The sequence below is a fragment of the Dermacentor silvarum genome, chromosome 6 (assembly GCF_013339745.2).
Source record: "Dermacentor silvarum isolate Dsil-2018 chromosome 6, BIME_Dsil_1.4, whole genome shotgun sequence".
Taxonomy (NCBI): Eukaryota; Metazoa; Arthropoda; class Arachnida; order Ixodida; family Ixodidae; genus Dermacentor; species Dermacentor silvarum.
Genome location: NC_051159.1, coordinates 150,919,553 through 150,944,408, shown reverse-complemented (window position 1 = coordinate 150,944,408; position 24,856 = coordinate 150,919,553). Strand labels below are relative to the sequence as shown.

General features: G+C 46.5%; 1 protein-coding gene across 5 annotated transcripts in view; it reads left to right on the top strand.

Annotated features, from left to right (window-relative positions):
• LOC119456229 (isatin hydrolase) overlaps positions 1 to 24,856 on the top strand; it is a 343,203-nt gene that overhangs the window by 294,480 nt on the left and 23,867 nt on the right. The window contains exon 1 of one of the 5 annotated variants that reach the window (XM_037717877.2): positions 20,666 to 20,751. The exons of 3 other annotated variants lie outside the window; for them this stretch is intronic. In XM_037717877.2, the coding sequence (XP_037573805.2) occupies positions 20,698 to 20,751 (54 nt within the window). In that variant the 5' untranslated portion in view covers positions 20,666 to 20,697. Of the gene's footprint in view, positions 1 to 20,665; positions 20,752 to 22,465; positions 22,562 to 24,856 lie in introns of those variants that run through there. One more of the 5 variants, XM_049669612.1, reaches the window with a different exon arrangement.

Sequence of the window (24,856 nt, the reverse complement as noted above, 5' to 3'; positions counted from 1 at the left end):
TTATTTTACGTGGGGCTTAATATTCAGGACACTTTAGTATGTGATGTTCAGCGTCACTAAGAACTCGACAATGCACATACGACGATGATGGGCCAACTCTTGTTTTGCATAGCCAAGCTGGAGTTTGCGCTTACCTTGTAGCGGTATCAATTCTTTTAAGTATATTAGTCACACAAGGTTGATTCGGTGGAGGCCACAAGAAAGGAAGGGGGCTTAGGATGACCTTTTTCATGACTCTTTGTGCGTCCTGCGTAGCCTTCTTCGAATTGGTTTGAAATGCAGTGCTTTGCGCGCCAGTCTGTCAGCGGTCTCGTTGCCTGCTAAGCTGATATGGGAATGTTTCGATGAATACTCGTTGTCTAGCTTTATGAATGCTTGCGTCACATTATCTATGTGCATTTGCTTATTACATTCGAAATCAACTAAAATCTATGTGCGGACATACTTTGCCGCTCATAACGTGAGCTTCAGAAGATTAATTAATGAACATTTATTAGTTAAATTTTTTTTCTTAGTGCCTTGGGGGCAGTTGTCAAAACGGCAAGTTCTTGGAATCGTGAAAAGCGAACGCGAGGTCTCCAGAGACTCGCTCAGTGCTCGATTTGAACCACTCGTCCTGGTTTCGATGTAGGCAGTGCCTGCAGCTCGGAAGGCCGGTTTCGGGTGACTGTGTTCGCCACCTAAAGCCTCTCTTATCGTTTTTTCCGAGTTCTAGCTGTAGCGAACGCCCCCGCAGAAACAATCAGAGGGAGTCTACATAGAACGCGAGCAAGGTAACCTTGAACGTATGCACCCACCGACCTCCTTGAAATCACGACGTAACCGACACAAGGCGCACGAGATGACTCGTATATGTACACTTCTCGAGGTCAACGGAGCACAGATGGGCTCCGCAGTGACAGCGTGGTGTCGAAGACAATAGAGAGTGCCCGGAGTTTTCGAATAGGAAAATAAATGGACGGCGTGTGCCGTGCGAGTCTCCACTGGCCCTCCCAGCAAACGACAAAAGCTATATTGCGATTGCTTTGTTTGTACACTGACCGTAGACGTATATACCGCTTTTGCGCGTTTGTTATGGCCGTGTCACATAAACAATGGCTCATATTGCCTTGGACCTTGACCCCACTATCTTCAGAACCAGTACCGTACGTCTGTTTTTAACACTTAACGAAGCTGTGGCGATACATTTAGATAATTAATCGAAGCAATTTCCAATCCAGATTTCCGAAAAGAAGCCATATTTGCTTGTTAAAAGCGGCCACAGTGCAATGCCGCTAAGAAGATGAAAAAGAGATATTTCACGATGCTGAGTGCACTGCACTGCATGTGTTTGACAACTACGTGGAAGCGGTAGTTTTCTACACAGCTTCGAGGCAACCGAATCACGAATTGTAGCAACGCTGGTATTTCCTGAGATGTTCGCAGACGTCTTGCTATATACGTGAAAATGAGGAAGAGCATATGTTTTGACTAGTTGGCTTGGCTACTGAAATGGCGTATTCCGTTCCCTCCAATTCCGTTCCCTCCAAGAGGCACGGGTTTTACGAAATGCTGTGAATGTGACAGACAGATTTAATTCACAACAGCCCAGTGATAACGACACTTCCAACGCGCACCAAGCTCTGTTCTGGTTGAAGCTACTACAGTTATCACCAAAAGCCTTCAAAGGAATCTGATGAAGCAGAGAAGGCCACAGACTCGAAACCAAATACGGTATGCGTGTATGGGGAATGCGGAGGCGTCAAAATGGAGCGCTTATGTCTAGCGCCTCTTGACATCGTTCGTGCCTACGTTTAGCTTTCACTGCCATGCCCCTACTTTCCTTTCCCTTTCCCCTATCATCATAAAGCAATAAACCTAAGTCACCTCCACCCACGCGCAACCATTCGTTCCCCTCTAGAGGTGACGCCCCTATCTCGGGGCGCAGGCGTGATGGGCACGATTGTTTGCCCAAACTACGACGACGAGAGGCGATCATCCACGGGCAAAACGTTCTCTCGGCCGAGCTGCAAGAGCATTGTCGCTTTCATACACCTGGCAGAAGAGATCAGCGGCCGCCCGCGTCGCACGGGGAAGCGCTTGGGTCATTTCGCGACTGAGCTCGTCCCTTGAGACTGCGTGTATAAACCCAACGGTTTCTGGCTGACTCCCACCTCGGAAGACGCGCGTATTGTCTGCCTACTTTCGAAATAGAAAATTTAAGCGTGCGGAGGTGCCCACGGGTATATATATATATATATATATATATATATATATATATATATATATATATATATATATATATACACACTTCGTGTGTGCCCGCGTTTCTCTGTATTGAGTGAGCACACTTTGTGCGCTGCAATCTCTGGTGCAGATCTTGTGCGGGGATTGGGATCGCCTGTAATCGTGTGCCTGCAGTGTTTTATCTCTCTCTGGTACATGATACGGAGGAGACGGGCGTGAGCTAGGCATGTTTTATCACAGAACCACATGGAGGTGGTGTAATTATTACACACGCAAGACACCTTGCCCCCCCCCCCCCCCCTTCTCGTACAGTGGGGATCCTTGTAAGCGAGCGTACGTGAGTGACCGACTGCCGAGTTTCCCGAGTCGTCCATGCGGGAACGATTGCCGGCAGTCGATAAGCACAATTTCTCGCACGCCAGCATCATGGCGATTTCACACCTGCGTACTTACATAGACAACATGCACCAGTGTAGACGTTGTTGGACAAAACTGAGACGCTAACACTCTCAGGGAAGATAACTCACACAGCGCGCGCATTACCACGCGAATCTGCAATTGCGTGGTGAGCTCGTAGATATCTGATCCAGATACACGGCATCGCGGTGATATATACAGTTTGCAAACATGGAGTTCGCGAACATCTGCACTGACCACCTAAAGGTATCTTAGACAGCCCGGCTCGTTGCTTGCGGTTCTGACCACGTTTCAATTGGCCAAACCAAGCTGGTAGTCGTGAGATAACCACTACTACCCGTAGACCTTTAACGGTAATTACCTACTCGCTACACCATGTTTCAGTGGGTACAGTATTATGCTGAGCCTTTCTCTATCTCTACTTTGCTGTCACTTTACCTCCCCTCTTTCCCCAGCGTAGGGTAGCAAACCGGATCTTCCCATCTGGTTAACTTCCCTGCCTTTCCCCTTTCTTCTGTCTCTCTCTTCAATTAGACCGCACTCATTCGAACTATATCGGAGGATAGATCTCGTGCCGCTCCTGCCGTATTCAGATGGGGGAAACTTGCAAAAACAGCTAACGGAGTTAAACTATGCGATATGTAAAAAAAAAAAAAAAAAAAAAAAAAAAAAACTAAAAAGAAAACGCAAGTGATTAAAAACTAATCAGCAGCTGTCCACCCCGCTATTTCTCACAGCCCACAATGCAGCCATCGCAATTGAAACCCTTAATTATAATTATTAAGCGTCCTTCCACATGACCTAATCCTAAAGGGTTTGGAATCCCAGGATAATGTACTATGCACCGTAATTCAGGGAAAAGAGCACGACGGGCGAAAATAGTAACATAAAATGCAAGAAAACAAAAACAAAAGAAACACAACCTTGTACACATTTTCTGCTCCGAGAGAGAGAGAGAGAATAAACTTTAATAAAAACTTTTCTGCTCCGACCAGTCTTTCTCTGCTAGCAGATGAAGAGAAAGTTCCGAATGAGTAATATGCCTGTCCATAGTCTCATTTAGTTTACCCTAACTCAGGCAAATTAATGTCTCCCGCCTCCGACGGTTCCAGACATTCAAGGTGAGCATTTGTTTCTGAATATCTCGCTTCAGCGGCTATAGCGGCAACTGACCCCCTGCGAGCGCCCGACATTCGCCCACCAATGTGCCTGCGGATTGTGTTGAGCCGCTGGGCCGGACCTATTACGTGTGTGAGTGGTCAGTCCACGCATGAACGCCCGGCGCGAGTGCTCAACCAGGCATGACAACCGAATCGGAAATGAAGTTCGACTCGAACAAAGCAAGCCGTATATGAGGTTTCCCGCGAACTCAAAATGTCACGGCGCGTCATGCAAGCAACTTCCGGTATCTGTGGCAAAACGCTGCAGCGTATGCGGCCCCGGCATTTCTTTTTTCCTACCGTATAATTTTTGCGGTAATGATACGCTTCACGGTAACGAGTGCTTGGCTTCAATTTTCGACGCTAAATGCGCAAATACATGGTTGGCTGCCTTTTCGCACACGGCGAGCGCCTCTTGGATTACGCTGTTGCTTATCAGGCTGCGAGAACTCGTTATACCATCTCTCCCCATCACTTCAGATTTGGAGAGAGTAACTTTCGCGATATGTATAGAAAAATTCATACGTGTCATATATCCCCACCCCCCCGCCCTCCCATGACGATTCGTCCAGCCACGCACACATAAACTTCGAAATTTTCGGCAAGGACTCCATCTTAAAGTTCACTGACCTAAGTTTCCGCTTATGCCGACAGGCAGCGCATGCTCGCGCGTCGATTGTCTTTTATATATCGTCTCGTCCTTTTGTATATACTCCTTCCTCAGTTGAATTCAGCTGACCAGGAATTCGTATAGATATCACACACCTCTCTTTCAATCTCCTTCTCTTTCATTCTGTCTCTCGAGCTAGACATACAGCTGTCGCTGCGAACAGCTTTATGTATACAGGGACGTCTCCTATTTCCTGGTTGATCGTTCTCGTGCGTTCACCTTTGCGTGTACAGGGTAGGTCTTCTGGATTTTTTCTCGCCCGAACAGGCTATCGATGCTCTCGTGGTTTGAGCTGTAATTCAGGAAGGCAATTTCAATAAGTCGCTCATATAGTGACGGCTAATGGCCCGCGAGGACACGGAGACGGCAGCACGATCTGTAGTGTTATAGAGTTATGAAGCTATAAAGTTTATTTAAAATGAGTGGACACTGGATTCGCACGACTGTATACTAGCGCACAAACACGGTTTCTAACTGGCATGCAGCTTCACTAGCGAGCCGTTATAATCGTCATCACACTAAATAAGTCCACAACAGGGCAACATAGTCGTCGGAACTACATCCGCCTAGCACTGACTACGTCTGCCCTTTATAGGCCTGAATTTCCTAATCACCCAGACATGACGCTGAAGCGTACGTTACAGCTGGCGTCAGCCAATAGCGTTCGAGATTATGCAAATGTGAGTTGTACCTGCGCCGCGTGCCCATTCGCGACGGGGCTGAATCGCGAGTGCAGTCTCGCTAGCACCATGAGGCAGCATATATAGCCTCCACATTCACACAATACAACCATAGAGAAGCTGGAGCGTATAAAAGCGCTGCGTGCCGAAACTGGTGACGTGCTTTTCACTCGCGTGCACGTCGTAAAAACCTGCGTATACGTGTTCCAGTAGGCGCATGCACGTACGCGAGGGCCGAAAGCGCAGTGATGGCGGCGGTGTCGATTCTAGCATTTCCTGATGCCTGAATCGGACACGCGACCTGGGAATATGGAACGACGGCTCTCAGTTTCGTGATGGATCCATGCATAAGGTGTGCGGGTCACTTCTAGCGAGGCCCGGTATATACTTTCGTTCGCGCCGAACGACGCATGTGAAAGGTTGAGTCAAAAGACAATTCTGGCGTCCAGTTCGGCGTGGAGCGTTGTCTGCTCCAAATTGCGGAGCCGTATGCACGTCGCTGACCCCGGGGTCATATTCTATTCGACTCGGCGCGGGAGGAGAGAATGCACTCTTCGTCCTTTCTTACCGCCGGCTTTCTTTTCTGGCGTCGTAATGCCCCCGCGTTGCGTACACTTTTGCCCGTCAGTTCGTTCGGGCTTGTAACGACCGTGGTGTCTCTTCCACGCCTTTCTAGGCTGCCAAAATCGCTTCCTCTTCAGCCACTCTTTCGAGCGCAAGTTAGCTCGACTGTACTTATATTCCGCAAAGCATTACCATCTCTGTGATCTGGTCTCTATGCGCATACTCTCGCTTTACGTATGACCTGAGAGCTTAATTCTTTCATCATGATGATTTCGTAAAGCCCTCTCCTAGCCATAACCCACAATGTATATTGCATTTGGAATGGCCGACAATGCTACCCGGGATTACTGTGATTGCGAGGAGACTCTTGAACACGCTCTGTGTGACTGTCCTCGCTACAGTATACAGAGAGGATCGCAAATGACTGCGCTAGCTCTCGTTGATCACAAACCCGTCAGAACAAATCATTTTGCCGACCTCAATATATATATATATATATATATATATATATATATATATATATACGATATCGCAGAAGAAGACGACTAAGGCACTGCACCGACTCATAAAGACAACAAGCCTGTATGTACAAATGGATTTAGCCTCAATTGGATGTTTATTGTGCTACAGGTGATCCTGAGCTGTGAACGGCTATGATGTTCTGTATCTGTTCTCTTCTTAAGTTTCTACATCTCCTTCTCCCGTTCCCCTCAACTTATGTTCTGATTAACCTCCCAGCTGCCTTTTCCCTTTCTTTTGTATCACTCTCATATTATGATGTGATTACTATTACAACTTTCTCGCATCCCTAATAAACAGAGTTTAGCCGTCACATTGACGTATAGCTTGACTAAGAATCCTTATTTCTACTTTGAATTTACTGAATAACCTTTTATATTAACTTCTGTTCAAAGTAATTCTCCCTTTTACATTTGGCTTGCTAATTATTAATGAGGTAACGGCGATTTGGTAGCAAGTTACTGCACTCCTCGATGCACCCACTCTGGTTGCAGAGAGGTCTTTGCTAATCTGTCGCAGTCCCGCCAAAATCGTCAATCTTACACGGCCGAATCTTGCACCCACATGTAACTGCTCGTCACTAAAAAAAGAATAAAAAAAAAGAAAAAAAGTTGCTTACTGTTTGCAGCCGTGGGCTTAAAACCACTGACCTGCTAACAGTGTGAGTTGCATTGGGAGCATTGTCGCGCCTGTAAGAACTATTGTTTCATGTCACCATCCAGTGCTGACAGATCTCGACTCCCTGAAATTGCAGAAGTGAACAAATAAGTCATGAATAAGGAAATGTGGCTGGGGCACTACACAGACCGAAAGGCATTTCCTTGGACTGGTAAAGCCCATCAGGAGTTACAAAAGCTGCTTTCTCTCAATCCATTAGGTACGCAGCAATCTGCCAATAGGCCCGATCGGAGGTCGATAGAAGAGAAGTAAGCGGAACCATACACAATACGGGTAAAAACCTATCGTACGCATGTAACTTCGTTGACAGCTTCCGTGAAAAGGCCATGTGGAACACAGAGCAGTCCTTATTGGACAACCGCTTAGCCAATTTGAATTAATGTTCTTGCGTTTAAAATGACTGCATTCTTCTAGTCGTAGGGAGCAAGAGAGAGAGCAAGGAGAGGAAAGGCAGGGAGGTCAACCAGAAGAGCATCCGGTTTGCTACCCTACAAAGGGGGTAATGTAAAGGGGGAATAGAAAGAGGAATAGAGGGAGAGAGTGAGTACTGAGTACATATAGAAAAGTCACGCACTATTTTAGGAATGACATTACGTACATTTGCCACATTCACGAAAGGAAGCCACAGTTCGTCGTAAACTATAGCAATAACGTATTGTTTTGATTCGTTTCAAATTCTCTGTCAAGTGCAGACGCTAAACCTACAATTTTTTTGTGTTTGCTTGGGATTTACAGAGCTGTGGACTTCATCATTCAAGCTTCCTCATTGCGGTGTTGTCAAGAGAGAGAGAGAAGTCATAAGGGAAAGGCAGGGAGGTTAACCAGGCTGAGCCCGGTAGGCTACCCTGCACTGGGGAAGGGGGAGAAGGGATTGAAAGAGGAGAAGGAAGAGAGAAGTTCACAGTTCACACTCACACATTTACAGTCAAGCGTTCATCGCTAAGTTTCATCACAGGCGGTCATGTAGGCTTGTGCACTTCAAAAAGCGCAGCAGCGCCTTTGTAGCCCTGTACATAGAAGACGCACGAGGCCACGGGCCCAAGATCTTCTCCTCCGTAAAAGGCCTGTCGTCTGCTTTCAATTTTTCTGAAAGCACTAAGGACCTGAACCGGCTGCGAATAGTTAGTACAATAAAAAATTATTTACATTAACGGCATCTGCTTTCAACCAAACCTGTCCAGCGGCTTTCTAGTGCACATGATAATGACACTATAAAGAAGCGTGGTAAATCTTACTCATATGCTCAACTCCAAGCTGAAGATGACATTGCAACGGGCTTATACCGTGCTAACGAATAAACGGGACCGGCGTTCACCGTTCTTTTTAACCTTTATCTTTCTTTCTCTATTGCCTTGGGGTCATTCCACAACAAATCTATCAGCGTATTTTCGACCGTGGCAGATACAGGTGGAAACTTTTTGCTCATGTTAGTTGAAGCTAGAAACTCATTTTGAACGTTTACTTTTTTTGCCGTAAATTTCTAGCATTCTGCCAAAAATTTATTGTTCTCGCCCGGCTGAGCTAGAAGGTACTAATCAATATTTTTTTTCAGACGCATGTTGTATGATCTAAGCATTCACATGTAGTCTATGACAACACGATGAAGTGGTGTGACTGCCAAAACGGCCAAGTGTTCAAATATTTGGATACTTCGAGTGCTTTTTGGTAAACCAAAAATCGAGTAAAATGGCAATAGTTCGTTTTTTTTTTCTTGGAACGCAGGAAAATCCAAACGACACAAATTGAAAACAGAAAGGTAGCCCGGTTGACATAGTATAGCCGAAAAATATTTGAAGCTTTGAATGTTCAGCAGATCGTCTTAAGAAACACTGTAAAGACCTTTTTCTTTTTCTTTTTCGTGGGAAGGTCAAGAAAGTTGCTCTGGTGGTTGGTCTAAAAATTCCTGTGATACATCATTACATAGCCCTGCGTGTCTGCTATGCATGTAGGGAGTTACAAAAGGTTAGTATTTCTTAAACTCGACAAGGCAAAGGACGACGATAGGCAAAGGGCGACGTGCAAGAACACTTGCCTGCCCCACCCCGAAAAAATTGCTGGCTACGCCACTGTCATCATGAGTAAACTAGCTACTCCGTCTCAACCCTTACAGCTACCCCGCCTCAGTTTCATGACGTGATTTTTGCAGCGCGAAGCACTGAAGTGCAGGGGGAAAAAAAAGAAAGAGAACAAAAGGGTAACGAAAGAAGGTTAGCAAAAATCACGCAATGAACTTGGACCAACTCGCCCAAATTGCTATTCTTGCAGTCCCTGAGCAGGCCGCGCCAACAGATGGTGGCGTAGGTGTTCTTATTATTATTATTATTATTATTATTATTATTATTATTATTATTATTATTATTATTATTATTATTATTATTATTATTATTATTATTATTATTATTATTATTATTATTATTATTATTATTATATGGTATTTAGGAGATGTTGTCGCCTTTAATTGGTGCTGGCTACTCCTCTTCACATAGAGATATGGAAAAAAAAGGAATTAACCTACACGTATTAAATCTACAAGTCGACTCCAAATCACATTAACACAAGGTCCAGTCACATAAGTACACTAATGCCACACTTATACTGAATGTCAACTCAGAAGCACAGCAACACAAACTTCAGTCACAAAGGAGCACTAAAGTAAACACAAACTCCGCTCACGTAACTGTACTAAAAGCAGGCCACACAAGAAAGAGCGGATTAGATTCAAATGAAGGTACATGAACTCAGGTGTTGAATTGACCAAAATCAGATAAAATAAAAAAAACCTAGAGTGTGTTTATCGCAGATAAACACCTCTTTTCAATGGTTTCCGAGAATATTGCTCGCTTCTAGAAATCTTTGGAGGGCCATTAACAGTCGTCTTTGCAACGAATATGTTGGCCAAGGACCTAAGATCTTCCTGAGGCTGAAGGGCCTGCGGTCTAATGCCACTAAATAAAGTGCGCTTCCTCCAAACGTGGGTGCGAGAATAACTTGATGGTTGTGCTGATCTGTGGGACAACTAAAAGCTGATCATGACGTCCTCGTTCTTGCGTCCTCTGTGTTTAAATCCACTCCTGCCGTTGCGTTACACTCCACGGTGCTATTTTAAAGATGCGCCTGTTCAGCCGCGGAAAACGTCTTAACATCGCTTTCGTTTCACTGAGCGCGATCGACACGAAGTAATAAGCTTGAATGTTTTCCTTCACGAGCAATCGAGGCACATGAACTCTCTATAGACCGTGCTACAGCTACAATGCGCATGCGCGGCAATAGAGCATCGCACTATATACTATTATCCGATTACGGAAGGCGAGATGTTCGTATATTTTTCAATTTTTTTTCTATAAGGGGGACAGAAAAAAAAAAAAGACGAAAAAATAAACAGAGCACCGAAAGGAAATTGGGATGGCTTGCCAGCAGACAGTTCGCGGACACTTCCTGCAATTCGGCAGGCGAACGAGAGGAGACATTCCTTTGCAAATGTGGGCCGCTGTGTGTGTGTGTGTGTGTGTGTGTGTGTGTGTGTGTGTGTGTGTGTGTGTGTGTGTGTGTGTGTGTGTGTGTGTGTGTGTGTGTGTGTGTGTGTGTGTGTGTGTGTGTGTGTGTGTGTGTGTGTGTGTGTGTGTGTGTGTGTGTGTGTGTGTGTGTGTGTGTGTGTGTGCGGTGCCACGCATCGCAACTTCGCGGAGCGACCGCTCGCTTCTTCGACGCGCGATTATGTGCCAGCGAGACGCAATACTTTCACCCGTACTACGCGATCTCATAGGCGCTGGGGGTCTCGCATCGCTTGCTTTGTTGGCCGAGCGCGCCTGCATGTAAGCTCGGCCGGGACCGTTACGCGCGCAGGAGCGCGCCAGCGAACGTCCCCGTTGTGAAGTCTCTTTTTACGTCGGTTGATATGTTCGTGTCTTGGTCATTGTGTGCGTGCGTGTACGTAGATTGCTTGTGCGCCTAGTATAGGCGTGTAGACCGGGACGTTTGTGCGTGTTTCCTGCTATTGTTCTTCTCCTACATTGGGACGAATCGCTTTGTCCGTGTCGAAACAGACGACACTGATCGTATGGCGTGCGGTCGCGTCAGACGCTTCGCGTGTGGCAGTCGCGGGGATGAAACGGGGGTTCAGAAACGTTGTATAGAACAAACGGCCGGTGCACCACCGTTAGTAGTAAGCGCGGAGGTTTTGACTGAGTGGTATAGTGTGGATAAGATTAGGTTTAACTGAGAGTTCAAGTGCAGAGGTTGGAAGCACGTGCTTCCTAATATTCTCTTTTTCACTTCTATGTGGGCTAAGGCACTATGCATGATGAAAATTACTTAAAAAAAAAGCGCTGACAGACACGAAAAAAATTTAAAGGAAACAAGTAGTGGTGGACGTCATGTCACACTTAAGCGCGATGTTTAAAAAAAAAAATAAACGCACAGTTAACGCATTTGCACGTTTAGTACTTCAAGTTACTACGAATTACAGCGCACACCTGGACAAAGACCGGAAAAGACGAAGGCAGTCTCAAACCTTGTCGTAGTACTTTGAGGCTCTAGGCTCTATGAAACAAAGAAATGTGGTATAGTATATGTGTTTATATTAAACGTTTCATATGACTACACGCGTACTTGTTTTACATAATGACTCCGTTTCTGTGGCTTCTTTGTATAAATCGCTTTCTTTATTAACGGCACTGACGTGAGCTGCCATGCCGATGTGCGTAACGCTCTGGTGATCGCTCCATCGCGATAGCTGTGAGACGCTGCATTTTAAAGGGACGCCGAAGAGGGAAAAAAAATAACAATTTGTGCTATAATAGTAAATTGTCCTTCTACAACACCAAAATAAACGCTCTTATCGTGAGAAGAGACTCAGTAAACAAGAAAATATGCAAAAACGAAACACGGATGGCGACACCGCCTTGAAATTCCCGCTCCAAATCACCGTGACGTCAGAGTTTTGACGGCGCCTGCTCGGGTCTATAGTTATTTTTTTTATCTGTAAAGATTGAGTACATTGTATTTTAACGGAAGCAAAGACTGAATTGAGTAAGTTTTGACGGTATGTGGTGGTAAACAATGGTTCAAATCGCACCAAAAATACTTTGAAGTCCGCGACGTCACGCTGACGTAACGCCGCTTGAGATTAGGCGCGAAATTAGAAAACAAGAAGCTTGGTCTCCATTTTCTTTACTATTATAGTAATCAACTTCTTACCGCGAAATGAACGAAAAAAATAGTTTTTTGAAGGATATTTTACCAGTATAAACTGAATTAGTGTTTCTCTTTAGTGTCCCTTTGAGCACAGAGTTTCATAAAATTGTTCTAAGCTCTATGCATTTGACGAAGCAGGCGCGCTCGGCGCGTTTGCATGCGAGCGAAATCCGGTCGCCGTTGCCGAAGACGTCGCGTGACACGTTCGTCGAGATGAGAGGAAAAGACTGCGCGTTGCCGCATCTCGTATCATCTTGCAACGGCCGCTATCTTGCGCTGTCTCTTTTTGCCCGCCCATTAGGTGCGTTCTGTTGACAGACGCCATTAGACGCCCCTGGGCTTGCCTTTGCCGTGCGTCTTAATTGCACGCCATCAAATGCTGCGGTCGGAGCGCGTCGAATGCTAACATCTCGGCATTTCTTAGAGATGCCAGTTCTTTTTCTATTTTTCCGCGGCACTGCAGGTGAACGTCACATAAATAATAAGACGTTGTTTAATTTCCATCATAACTTACTGATACGTCTTGGTCAGTTGTCAGCCATAGGGAAAACTTGTTCGATACCCCAGCCACCATAGCATCAAAGAAACGTAGTGACGACGCTCGACATTGAAGTAACCGTTACATTATTGTTGCGGGTAAATAATTAACGGTTAGATTTTGGGAGCAATCGTATGGTCGTCAGCATTTTCGTTCTGCGTCTGTCGTTCGAGCGGGTGAGTGTTAGTCTGTACATCCGTCATCCTGTACATCCTGTACATCAGAACTGTACATCCGTCGGTTGAAACTGGTTGTGTAAAGCATCTAAGGCGTGGTATTTTTTTATATAAAAGATCCCTTTTGAGTGCTTAGTTATCTATTCGAAGGGCCAGTGAAGGAAATTTAAGAGTCAAAATCTGTCTAGACGCACCTCTAGTGAATGAGGACAGCGCGCGTATCGAGAACTCGTCGTTATCCTGGGCAGATATACCAGAAGCGTTATAACGCCAGCGTTCGCCCCGCCTTAGAAAGCTTTACAGCGCACGCCGGAGTGGGCACCGAGGACCTGAAGTTATTAAGGATCTGCCACTATGGAAAGGAAAAGCAACCGAGCAACACAAGCGCTCGATTGAGGTTCGTGATCGAGAACTATATAGTCAGTAGAGGAAGAAAGTGCGCAGAGAGAGCGATACGTCTCTCGGCCTCCGGCGTCCTTAGCTCACGCGAAGACGAATGAACGACAAACGAGGCGACGAGGCTTGTCAGAAGACCAGCCGCACGCTCGCAGCGGAGAGCGAGCTGACGCTTATATACGATAACAAATCTTAATGACTACTCCCACTCTGGCCACTCGGAAAGAAAGCGGCAGCGCTGTCTCTTTCTCGATGCCTCCAGGCCTTTCGCGAACAGTGTGGCCGCCGTTGGGCAACGCGGAGTCCAGCAGGACGCAATAGATTAACCTTGGCGCGGTCTTGTTGACTCTGTGACGGCCCGCGCTGCGTAGATCTGGGTCAGCTTTGCGACACAAGCGTCGTCCTTTTGGAGAACTCCTGTATGTATACACGAAGGACCTCTTGCAGGGGTGTACAGAATAAGAGAGTATAGAATGCGCACGCACACGCGGGGGAGGCTCGATGACAACGAGGGGAGGAGCAAGCGTCTGCCGTGACATGAACACGGCGGTAATGTAACTTTAATTGGGCTCTGCTTGCGCAGTTTTGGCTGGCTAGCACGTCGTTATCAGGCGCAGTGAAGGGATCATTGCCCGCTCTTGAGTTCTGGAAATCACCCCCCCCCCCCCCCCCCAACACACACACCTCCCCCACAAACAGTATGTTTCGACTGGATAATTTGGGTTTGAGAACGTTGCTATAGTGCGAGATTTAAGAGCAGATTTAAGAGCAGCAAAGCGTGTCAATTAAGTTGCGGATTTCAGCGTACAGGTAGTCACAAGAGAAAGAAGAAAGCAGTTTTCTATCCTACACTTGAGGAGGGTGATGGGGGAATGAAAGCGAGAGAGAGAGAGATAATAAAAAGTAGTTGCGATCAATCACGCGCCCCAGACAAGGCGCAGCGTGTCTGTACAGCCGGGTATACTCAAGTCTGCCGCCTTCAAATATTGTAGGTTAGCGCGTGTAACATTCTGAGCTGACGCGCTGTGTGGCCGGGCTTCCAGGACGTTTGCTTAGGTATATAAGAAGCCGATCATCAGCTACACACAAAGCGTGTAAGCTAGCTAACCTGCGGGAGGAAGTTTATATTATGAAACGATTGTAAACGTAAAGGATGGTTGAATCTCGCAGTGACGTGCGTTTAAAATGAATTTGTGGACGCAGGTACGTCAAACTCACGGCAAGGGCTGAAGTAGAATCATGCGTTAAAAAGGGAAACGCGGCGTCATTCGATGCTGCACGACTATAGGTACATTCCGTTATTGGTGTAAACAGAAGAAGAATAGGGGCCGAATTCCCAAAAATCTCACATTCGTAAGAGCTGTTGGCTGGCCTCCTCTGATTGGTCCGTAAGTTCGGCAGGACCAAAGAACCACTTCATCATCACCGGGTCAACTCAAGCCGATATGAGACATTGCCACTGCCTTGGACCCAGCACAGAGCACATGCACGTGCCCCACATACCCTGGAACTCTCTATACCCCCAGACACCGGGTCACTGACTCAAGTCAACAAACCGCAAGGTCCGGGTACTTGGCGGACTTTATTGAGCCGGCTTTGACGAAATCCGCCAGCGAGGCTCTGAACCGAGGGCCTCTGAAAACGCAACAACTTTGAGAAAGCTTTCATTCTCTTTCTCACGATTGACTGGCATCTGCTCTTACGAACAGTTTTATCCTGAGAACTTTTTGCGAATACTAGCCCAGAGGAGCAAAGACTGATGACTCTCATTTCAGAATGGCTGCAGCGCACTTAGTTTTACACGTATGCGAACAAAAGCGTACGTGCCACTACAACTATATGCATACGACGCAATACAGCGCGCGTAGATTTACTGCGCAATTGCATTACGCTAAATCTCGCGAATGCAAATTGTCATCTAAAAGGCAGAGCACGTACTTCCTGTTTTTTTTTTTTTTTTTTTTTTTTTTTTTTTTTTTTTTTTTTTACGCCGTACAAAGCAAGAAACCAACTCCATAAGCGTTGTTTGCGAAGAACAGGAAGAGAGCGTATTCTCGTAAGTTCGCAGAGCAACAACACAGAAAACTTTGCCAGGAACAAGCGCACGTGTTCGTCCGCTTCCGGGTCTCTCCTTGCAGGTTTCGTTTCCGAGACCTCCAGGAATGTTACGAAGCGCGAGGCAGACCGTGATCTCGTTGACGAGCACGGCGAGTAAACGGCGTACGCGTGCCCTTGAACTAGACAGAAACAGAGAGAAACGCGGAAAGGAAGGGGAAGAATCAAGCACAACTAAACAGAAAAGATCAAGGAAGAAGAGCGTGTAATAAGGTCCTCACGATTCCTAATGTGCGATGCGTGCCGTTCTTGTGCGTTCAGGTGGAGCGGTTGAACAAATATTTTGCTGGCATTTCAAGTGCTTTGATTTTTTGTAAGGGGGAAAAATGACTTTTTATTTGTTATGCCTTTCATTTTGTAACCAAGTAAGGCGGTTATTGTGGTTGATATAGTGATGACAAAAACGGTTGCTCAATTCTTCTCGGTTTTATTCGATAAGAACTGGGATATGCAAGTGCGCCTTATTCATGAAGCTCTTCGTTCAGAAGGGCTTATTGTCCCCTTCGCTAACAATATGTCGAGCATCAGGTTTGATTGAAATTTATTCTTATAAACAATTATACTACGAGAGCTTTTTTTTGTGAATAATTCACATTCCCCAAATTAATTGCCTTCAGAGCAGGCAGTATGCATGTTGTACTGCATCTGGAGCTTCGTAAGTTCATATCATGTATACATTGTTTTCTCGCGTAAACAGCTCTTACAAAATCGATAAATTCACAAGCGCTTCAGTTCATTCAATTCTCATTCACTTCACCCTTCGCCAGGTTCATGCGTTTTTTTTTTCTTCAAGTTATGAAGCGAATTCTAATCGAAGGCATTTGTTAGCCGGCTTATCTTTGCTATGGACGGTTTGTATAAGCGAGAAGGAGTAGCGGTCACCACCCATGATGTCAACCTCTCATACACACACATACATTTAAAGAAAAGATATTTGTTCGGGTCATAAGCGGGAAAGTGGGGCCATTTTCGAGTTGAACTGAATTATGGGGTTTTACGTGCCAGAACCACGATTTGATTATGAGGCACGCCGTAATGGGGGACTCCGGTAATTTGGACCACCTGGGGTTCTTTAACGTGCATATAAATCTAAGTACACAGGTGTTTTCGCATTTCTCCCCCATCGAAATGCGGCCGCCGTGGCCGGGATTCGATCCCGTGACCTCGGGCTTAGCAGCCCAACATCATAGCTACTGAGCAACTATGGCGGGCCATTTTCGAGTTCAGTCTGTACTGAATACTAGATGAACCGCGATTTCAGTGCGTAATATGCGCAAGGAATGTTTTTACTATATTGTCGTAAGCACGAAATATATGTAAGCATACTGAACTCGGCTGGCTGGTGCATCCTGAAAGTTGAAGCAAACAGCACAAAAACAGACCCCCCCCCCCCCCCCCCCCGCGCCCCCTTCCCTCCGCCCTCTTACTTTACCCGTGGTCAACGAACTTTATTCCCCAACTGTGTGCACACTTCAACGTGAATCAGCGTTGCGGTCCTGGAGCGGCCTAAGTGCCAAAAAATGAGTGCCCACGTACAACGCAGCCAGCAAGTTGCGTTGTAGGTATCAGCGCAATCCAAAAGACAGTGGGTGTTCACCAGCAGCGCATGCACAAAAGAAACGCGTGCGGCATACACTATAAACCGCCGTTAGCTAAGCTCCTTTTGTTTCCCAATCTATGCAATTCGACAAAGCTATAGAGAAAGTTCCCACGCTCTGTACAGCGGACGCCACACACCGGCACCAACTTAATTCCTTTTGCGCCGAGTCTTGGGGCTCTCGCAAGCGCGCTTGCAAAAGCGCGCGACAACGTAATTGTTTCGCGCGATGTCTCCAACAATTCGTACTCCGTCACACGTAGTGTCTCGTTTATCCGCGCGTAGCTTGCATGCGTCCGACCGCTACGTCGTTCGCTCCACAAAACGCGCGGTCGTGAAAGAGGTTCCTTGCCGCGTTGCCCGTACTATATACACATGGACTCGACCTTGAAGACTCTCTCTCGGTTTTATTCAAAGGCTTACTATTTGTTATTCGAAGCAGTCGTGTTCCATGCTCGCCATGCGAACGCAGTTGCCCTAATTTGCATGGGCACACAATGACTGGGCCGTTATCGGGCTTGTTGGTCTAAGGTTATCTTCTAAAGACTTCACCGCTGCGCTTTTATCCATTGAAACAGTCCTCCTTCACTTCGCTAGAAAGAGAAGATAAGCCTGTTGCAACTATATACTGTGAGCTTAAAACCCACTTCCGTGTTCTGTGCAGCGACGCAAGTGCGACTAAACGCACGACAGAGCATGGCGATCCCGCGGCTCTTTGTTTATGCGGAACAATAACAGTAATTACGATCATTATCAATGATGCTATGTTATACTTGAGGCATCAATGTGAGCATACCGTTAAATGACAAGCGAGAGCAGAAGAAACTGATACCGCTCAGCGGGGGCTCAGCATTCGTGCTGTTGGGCATACAAGGTCGTGGTATAATTTCGAACCGCGAGCTAGCGGCATTCCGATGGATTCAGAATGCAGGAACGCCCATGCACTTGCCTTTCAGCGCACGTTGAACAGTCGCTAAAAGAAATGCACGTGGTCAAAATCATTGCGGTATAGAAAGGCCAGTCTATCCTTATTATATAAGCAAATTTCGGTTTCCTGTTCTTGGCGAGTTCCTTAAAGTATTGGCTTGTCGCGGTTCCCATGGTTTTTGTTTTCGTTCCTAAGTTATACTGTAAGTTGAAAAATGATGCAGTCGTGCTCGCGAGCCTGTCTCCTTAGCCGCATTTTCTGGTCGCCTAAAATGGCACTCTCATTCAAATGCGCCTATGGCGTGGGGAACGCAAAAAGCAGTCTGAGGACTGTTAGTATGCTGAAAAGTGCCGTTGTACAGTCCATCATTTCTATGCCATTGCTGGTTATCTTTTATCAGTTTTGAAGAAACTCAGTCATATTACAAAATACATGCAAAGATTTTAGCGACAGAGTATTTTCTTAAATCTTGAACGAACCGCTTTATTGAACGGATTGTTTCGAGAGAAACATTCCTCTTCTTGCTGCTTTTGGACAAGACGCAATGTTTATTTGGATATGTTTTAAGACGGAAATTCCCTCGTTGTATACCAACTTCGTCCGGATACCACGATACACTGCTCTCAATTCAGTCTCGTTGGCATGAAGTCGAATAAATAGAACAATCAGGCCGTAGAGGAATTCATAAGCATCCATTAAAAGAAAAAGAAAACTGACGTCAGTAGGGCAGCGCACTCCGACATCTTGCGGCATACCGATCGCGAATGCATGCTCAGAGGTGTCCCAGAGTATTATCGAATGGAGTCTGTGCCTGCTCGTCGCATCTTCAGCAAAGCATCGGCGATGATTGTGTGCTCAGTTATTGTTTCTGGCACTGTATACTGCCGCTCAAGGTTGTTTATCTTCTTTTTTTTTTTCCTGTCTCTCTCTCTGTTCGGTCGACCCTGCACGTAACAACGTAGAAACACCGGAATGAGGTCCCATGTTGCTATTGAGGGCGTGTTCATATAATTATAACACTAACGGTGACGCCCAACTATATGACGCATTGACATGATCAAATTCATTGAAGATCATACTCCATAATATCCATTCGATGCATACCGGTTGTTTCGAGTTATCATCATTAGTGGTGTACGTGTGCCCAAAGTGCGACGGGGGTAAGCTGACACTGTCTTATTTTTGTTGTAAATTATTGTTCATCTTTTCTTGCGTCTGCACAGATCAGCACCTTGTTCGTGGCATCACCAGTACCAGCAATTAAAATTTAAAATTAAATTATGGGGTTTTACGCGCCAAAACCAGTTCTGATTATGAGGCACGCCGTAGTGGGGGACTCCGGAAATTTGGACCACCTGGGGTTCTTTAACGTGCACCTAAATCTAAGTACACGGGTGTTTTCGCATTTCGCCCCCATCGAAATGCGGCCGCCGTGGCCGGGATTCGATCCCGCGACCTCGTGCTCAGCAGCCCAACACCATAGCCACTCAGCAACCACGGCGGGTCCAGTACCAGCAATATGTTTGTAGTAACGATAATCTTTGTTCTGTTCATTAAACGCTGTCTCTTTCCCACCTTGTATAAGTGTTTTATTGGTATGACAGATAGTAAGCGGTCCACTTACATTCGTGCGTGGGGCACGAAGACACAGTTCTCGCAGTGTCCTCAATACGAAGCAGAAAGCCTGGAAAGAGCTACGAGGGAGCAGCTAGTAGGACGGCATCGGTGCCGACCGGCGTGTCGGCGTGCCTCAGAACCAGTGGCGCTATTAATCGATAACGGACGAGCATTGCTTGCCTCTTTTCGCACGTCCTCTGCGGCCACACCTCCTACGGCCAACCCTGCGCGCCACATGCCTCGATGATGAAGGAGTGGCGCGGTTTCTTGATTTTGGCCCGTCCTCGTTAGAACCTGGCGTCCTCCTTTGATCCTTCATTGCACTGTAAATTGGGGTACACTAACAAAGCAACCTTAAAATAGGCGCTGCCTTTGTTCTTTTCTTATTATATTAATTAAGGCGCGCAGTGCCGCATACACGCGGCAACCAGCTGATTATATATATAAACGGTGTGGGAAAGGCAGGGACGTTAACCCGAAAAGATTCTGGTTTGCTACCCTGCACTGGGGGAAGGGTAAGGGGAAATGAAAGATGGAAAGAATAGCGGAGAGAAAAGATGCCCGACGATTACTATACTCCCTCATGCGAAATTTGAGCGCAGCTGTATACGTGTTTTCATTTCGCTATATAGTGAGGCAAAGAATTCCAGACCGAAATCACTGCACCGACTGGCAGTGGGCCAGTGCCTTCAGCGCCTTCGTAGTACGGGAACGCTGGCATGATGAGAGGCATTGGAGCCAGCTGTGGACGAAGGCGCGAGCAGTGGCATGAGCGCGAGGGGCAGTACGAGGGGCAGTACGTAACCGCGTTCGCGCGGTTACGCCGAGGGACGCCGATGCTCAACACAGGAACGGGAAACTAAGAGCTGTGCCCTAAAAGCAAACAAAAAGAAACTTGGAGGACGCTTAAGCTCCGCCTTTAAGAGTTGAACGCGATAGTCTTGAGCTAGCTGATTCCAACTTGAGCCTGCAAATTACCTCATGTCATCGCCCCACCTAACTTTCGGCCGTCTTCGAATGTGCTTCTCTTCCCTTGGCATCCATTCTGTAACTCAATGGTCCACCGGTTATCTGCCCTACGCATTACATGGCCTGCCCAGCTCCATTTATTTTTACAGCGCAGCTGTCTTTGACTAGGATCCCGAGATTTCTTCATGGCGTAACGTCGACATAAAACCATGATTGGCCGATCCCGGTGGCAGTGCAGGGCAGAGCATAGGCTCATGCCCTCCGTAAGGCAGACGCTACAAGCAGTGACTCATCGCAAGCAAAAAGAGGTTTGTGTGTGGGTTTCCGCGTAATAGAATGATGTTTTCTCGTGCATTCGAACTACAATCCGATGCTATCATGCGTCTGTAGGTTGTGTGTAAGTCGTACTTTACAAATTTTCCCACGCATTTTACTTTGGGAAATGCAATTAGTTCAGTAACGCATATGCGCCACGCGGTGGGCCGGCGTGGTTGTGGTTCGGGATGATTTTTTCTGACGGACAACACTTCGACACCGGATTTTCTGCGACACGGGGTCCTTAAAAAACGCAGAGGAGGTTCGGAACGTCCGTGAGAACTATATTCTCTCTAATGGGCCACTCGTACGCGAAGACACACGTCTGCATCGACTGGACCCTGTCTTCGACAAGTTCAAGACGGGAACATTTCGGTGCTCTCACAACGTTGGAGCAGTTGGTTAGTTGTTGCTCAATGAACCAATTCCTTCTTTTGTTTTCCTCTTTGAATAACTATTACCGCCATTTTCCTGGCAAATGGCAAGCTGAAATAGGGCTTACCGTGTAGTTGGTCGCGCCATTCTCAAGTCCATAAACATGAGCCGCTCCTTCACGGCCTTGTGGTGACGGAAAGTTGGCCATAATAGGCGCTTTAATAACGGACATTTTGGCTACTTGAAAATTCTCACAGTTAACTTAGTCGAAGCAAGCGCACCATGCATGCGCCGCGCATATTAACGTCGTCGCTTCGGTAGCTTGGCCAAGCTAATTAAGGGATCTCAGGTGTTATCAAGAAAAATTTGAATCGAATGTCGAACACGCTCGAACTTGTATATCCCTTTGCAGATCTAACGTTTCTACCAATATGCGACTGTGACAACAGGACCTCACGTGCTGTTTCTAGCTCTCTGTCTGCTATACCTTACGCAATTTGTGTAGTTTCTTCCTATTTTCTTTTTTTTTTTCATAGACACGTGGTAGATGTAGTCGTCCCCATCATGAGGAGCTGGTGGCTATTATTCTATCTGATCATCATCTCTCTCTAATTACGCCTCATTACGTAAGAACGCTTCGATGATACATAATTGATATGTTACTTAAAACTGCTTGCATATATAGTACGTGATAGCCAGGAGCCTTCGCTACTTTCTTGCTGAGATCAGTTAGCCCGAGATGAGTTAGGCTTTTGACACAACTGCGACAACCGCTTTCGGGTTTCGTCAATATCCTGACTGGGTAAGAGAGGGAGAGAAATAACATTTATTAGCCCCCGAAGGAACTAAAGCCCAAGTCCGGGCCTCCTGGTAGGCTCATGCCTCCTGACCTAGCACGTTCTTGACGTGCTGCATGCACTAGAAGCGGCCACCATAGTTTTTCAGACCTTCGTGGGGGAGTGGTCCACTCCTCCCCAGCTGCCAGGTTGTGTGGTAATTTGGAAGACTTCGAAACGCTTGACTCGTAATCTGTGCACCTAATAATTCATTGTATCTGAACGCCGCTTTCATACGTCCGACACTGAGGACAACGTCTATACGGATTCCTCTCCTCCAATCATCCATTACAGATGGTGGCGTGCGATAGAATTCCGAGGGAGGGTGGTGTCGGAGTGGCGCGGCGTCGCAGAGGAGAGCAATGTAGGTTAGCCGTTCCTTTCCCCTTCGCGCTTCCTCTTCGCTCGAGTTTTGCTTTTGGCGCTTTTGTCTCGCCTCGCTCCCTTGCCCGCCGGCTAATGCCCTCTCTGACGCAGTCGTCCCCCCCCCCCCCCTTCCTACGCCGTGCCTCGCCGTTTCGCCGTCAAGGTGCCGTTAGTCGTTTGGAATACCCTCATGGCGACGGCGCGGATGGGATTCCTCGGCGGCTGGGTGAGTGGCGCGCGTGTTCGCGCTTATAGAAGCGCGCCCGCCGTCGGGAGTGTGTTGACGTCTCAGACCGCGACAGGGATTCTAGAGGAAGGTTGGAAGCTTGTAATTCGAACTGGCATTACAGTAAACGCAATAATAAGAATGGACAATTTGCAGCGCTTTCCGGGAGGCAGTATATGGTGTTTAGAGTCACGAATGCAGTGATTGAGTTCTGAGAAAGAATATTTTTTTTTATGTTTTATCTTTAACAACCAAGTGATAAGGAGTAGCCGTAGCCAGCAAACGTTAATAAATCCTGTTTATTTTGGTCTCAATAAAGAAAAAGAAACACGATATTAAGTATGTTTTACCAAAGGCGGGTATACATCTACGAGCGTTATTTCAACCTGTCTTCATGGCAATGTGACCGCCGCGTCGGGGTTGCGCCCTCGGGTTTTTGTGTACATGGCTGCAGCGTTATGTGCACATTTACTTGTGGTATAGTACAGTTGAAAGCGGATGAAACGTTATCATCGCTTCGCGAAGCACTTTATCGGCAATGATACGTGAGCTCGTAGGAAGCTGGTTCGATTACGGCTATTGTAAAACTTGGAGTCTAAAGCTAAACCATTCCGCCAAGTGGTTCGCTGAACGGTCTAGTAATTGCGATCGTTGTGCTATTGCGCAGTCTCGTTTTTATTTGGAGGTTTCACATTCTATCACATGCGTTTTTTTTTTTTTTTTGAACTCGACCATTGCATGCTGGTTAACTTCACACGCCGGTAGCTGGAACGTTGCGTCGTACACTTACTCGTCATTTAGTTCTCGCATCCTTTCTGTGATGCGAGTGAAACCTTTGGCCGTGAATGATTTTGTGGGCGAGCACGTCTGCCATTAACGTCAGGCATCTGTTGCGCAAAACTGACTGCTCGCGTTTCTAGTCTAGTACAATCAAAATACGCGTCATCGTGCAGTCCGCAAAACATTCACTTAGCATTTTCTAGAACAAGATAAGCCAAAAAAGACCAATTCCTTTTCTTTCTTTCTAATCACATAACGGCTTAACAATGTGGCTGGTTTAGTGGAAGTCTCATAAGTCGGCGCATTTGGAGTGTGTATTATTAATTAATTCTCTTTAAAAGTGTGGGCCTGTGTCGCTGTTGCGAACTGTTTATTACGATTCGTGTGTTCATTATCTCTCTCTCTCTCTCTTTCTCTGCTTTTTTTTCTCGCTATTTCTACAGTATATATTTCATTTCACTGCTTTCTCCAGCGCTTTCAGTGTCTGATTGCTGATGTATATTTTTTTTCTAATTTAAATTCGTCTCAAGAAGACCACTGTTAACGAGAGTATATGTAGGGCAAGCGACAAATACTTAAAAGATCGTGGAAATGCTCTTATAAATCATTGCCCATTCGTGTCGGTCGTTCACGGCTGCTCGAGCTGCAGGCTCCAGTCAATTTCCATTCCATCGGACTTGCGGTCTTATACCATCCTGCGCCCTTGCAGCCTCGCCTGTCAACTGTCCACGCCCACCAGCCTCCAGTGGCGGCTAAGAGTATATGGTTGTCTTATACGGTGATTGTTGCTTGGAGAGCGCGATCGCTTGTTGCACAAGGGCAAGCTACACATTTCCCAAGAGCGCGGCTGCTTTGACCGAATCGCGGAGCGGAAGGGCTTTTCCTCCTTCTCCGGTGTTCACCACATCAATTCACTGTAGGCAGTGTTTACGGCGTTCCCTAGTGGCCGCAGAATTCATTTACGGTGGGAGCCGTCTCGCGCAGAGGGTCAAACAAAACGTTATTTGTTCTTCTAAAATGCACGCGAAAAGTCAATGCGTCTCTGTTTTGTCGGCGTAGCCGTCCCGCTAGACGGAGCCGGTTCTTTTATTTGAAGCGGAATTTTTTTATTCCTGCTTTGCTTTGCAAGTTATTTTTTTCATTCCGCAGCAAGTGACTTTAGTTGAGTGTTAGGTGTCATGTTTTGTGTATGTTGTACATCTTTGTTGTGAACTGTGCACATCATTTCATTTTTCATCCTATCCATATCTGGAGTAGCATGCGATCGGCATGCCGCCAGGCAAACCTCTCCAGGATCCATTAAATCTTTCTCTTTCTTTCTCTCTCCTTCCGCATTTCGAGTCGATACAAGAAGATAATATGAAAGTGAATACGCTTGGTCGACCACGCTTGTGAAGAAGCAAATACTTCACGGTTACAAACATACTGTTGGTGGCACGGATTTCGATTTCCCGGGACAGGGTTTACATTGTGGTATATCCGGCGCCAGGGGTGGCTCCTTTCCAGTTTTAGTTT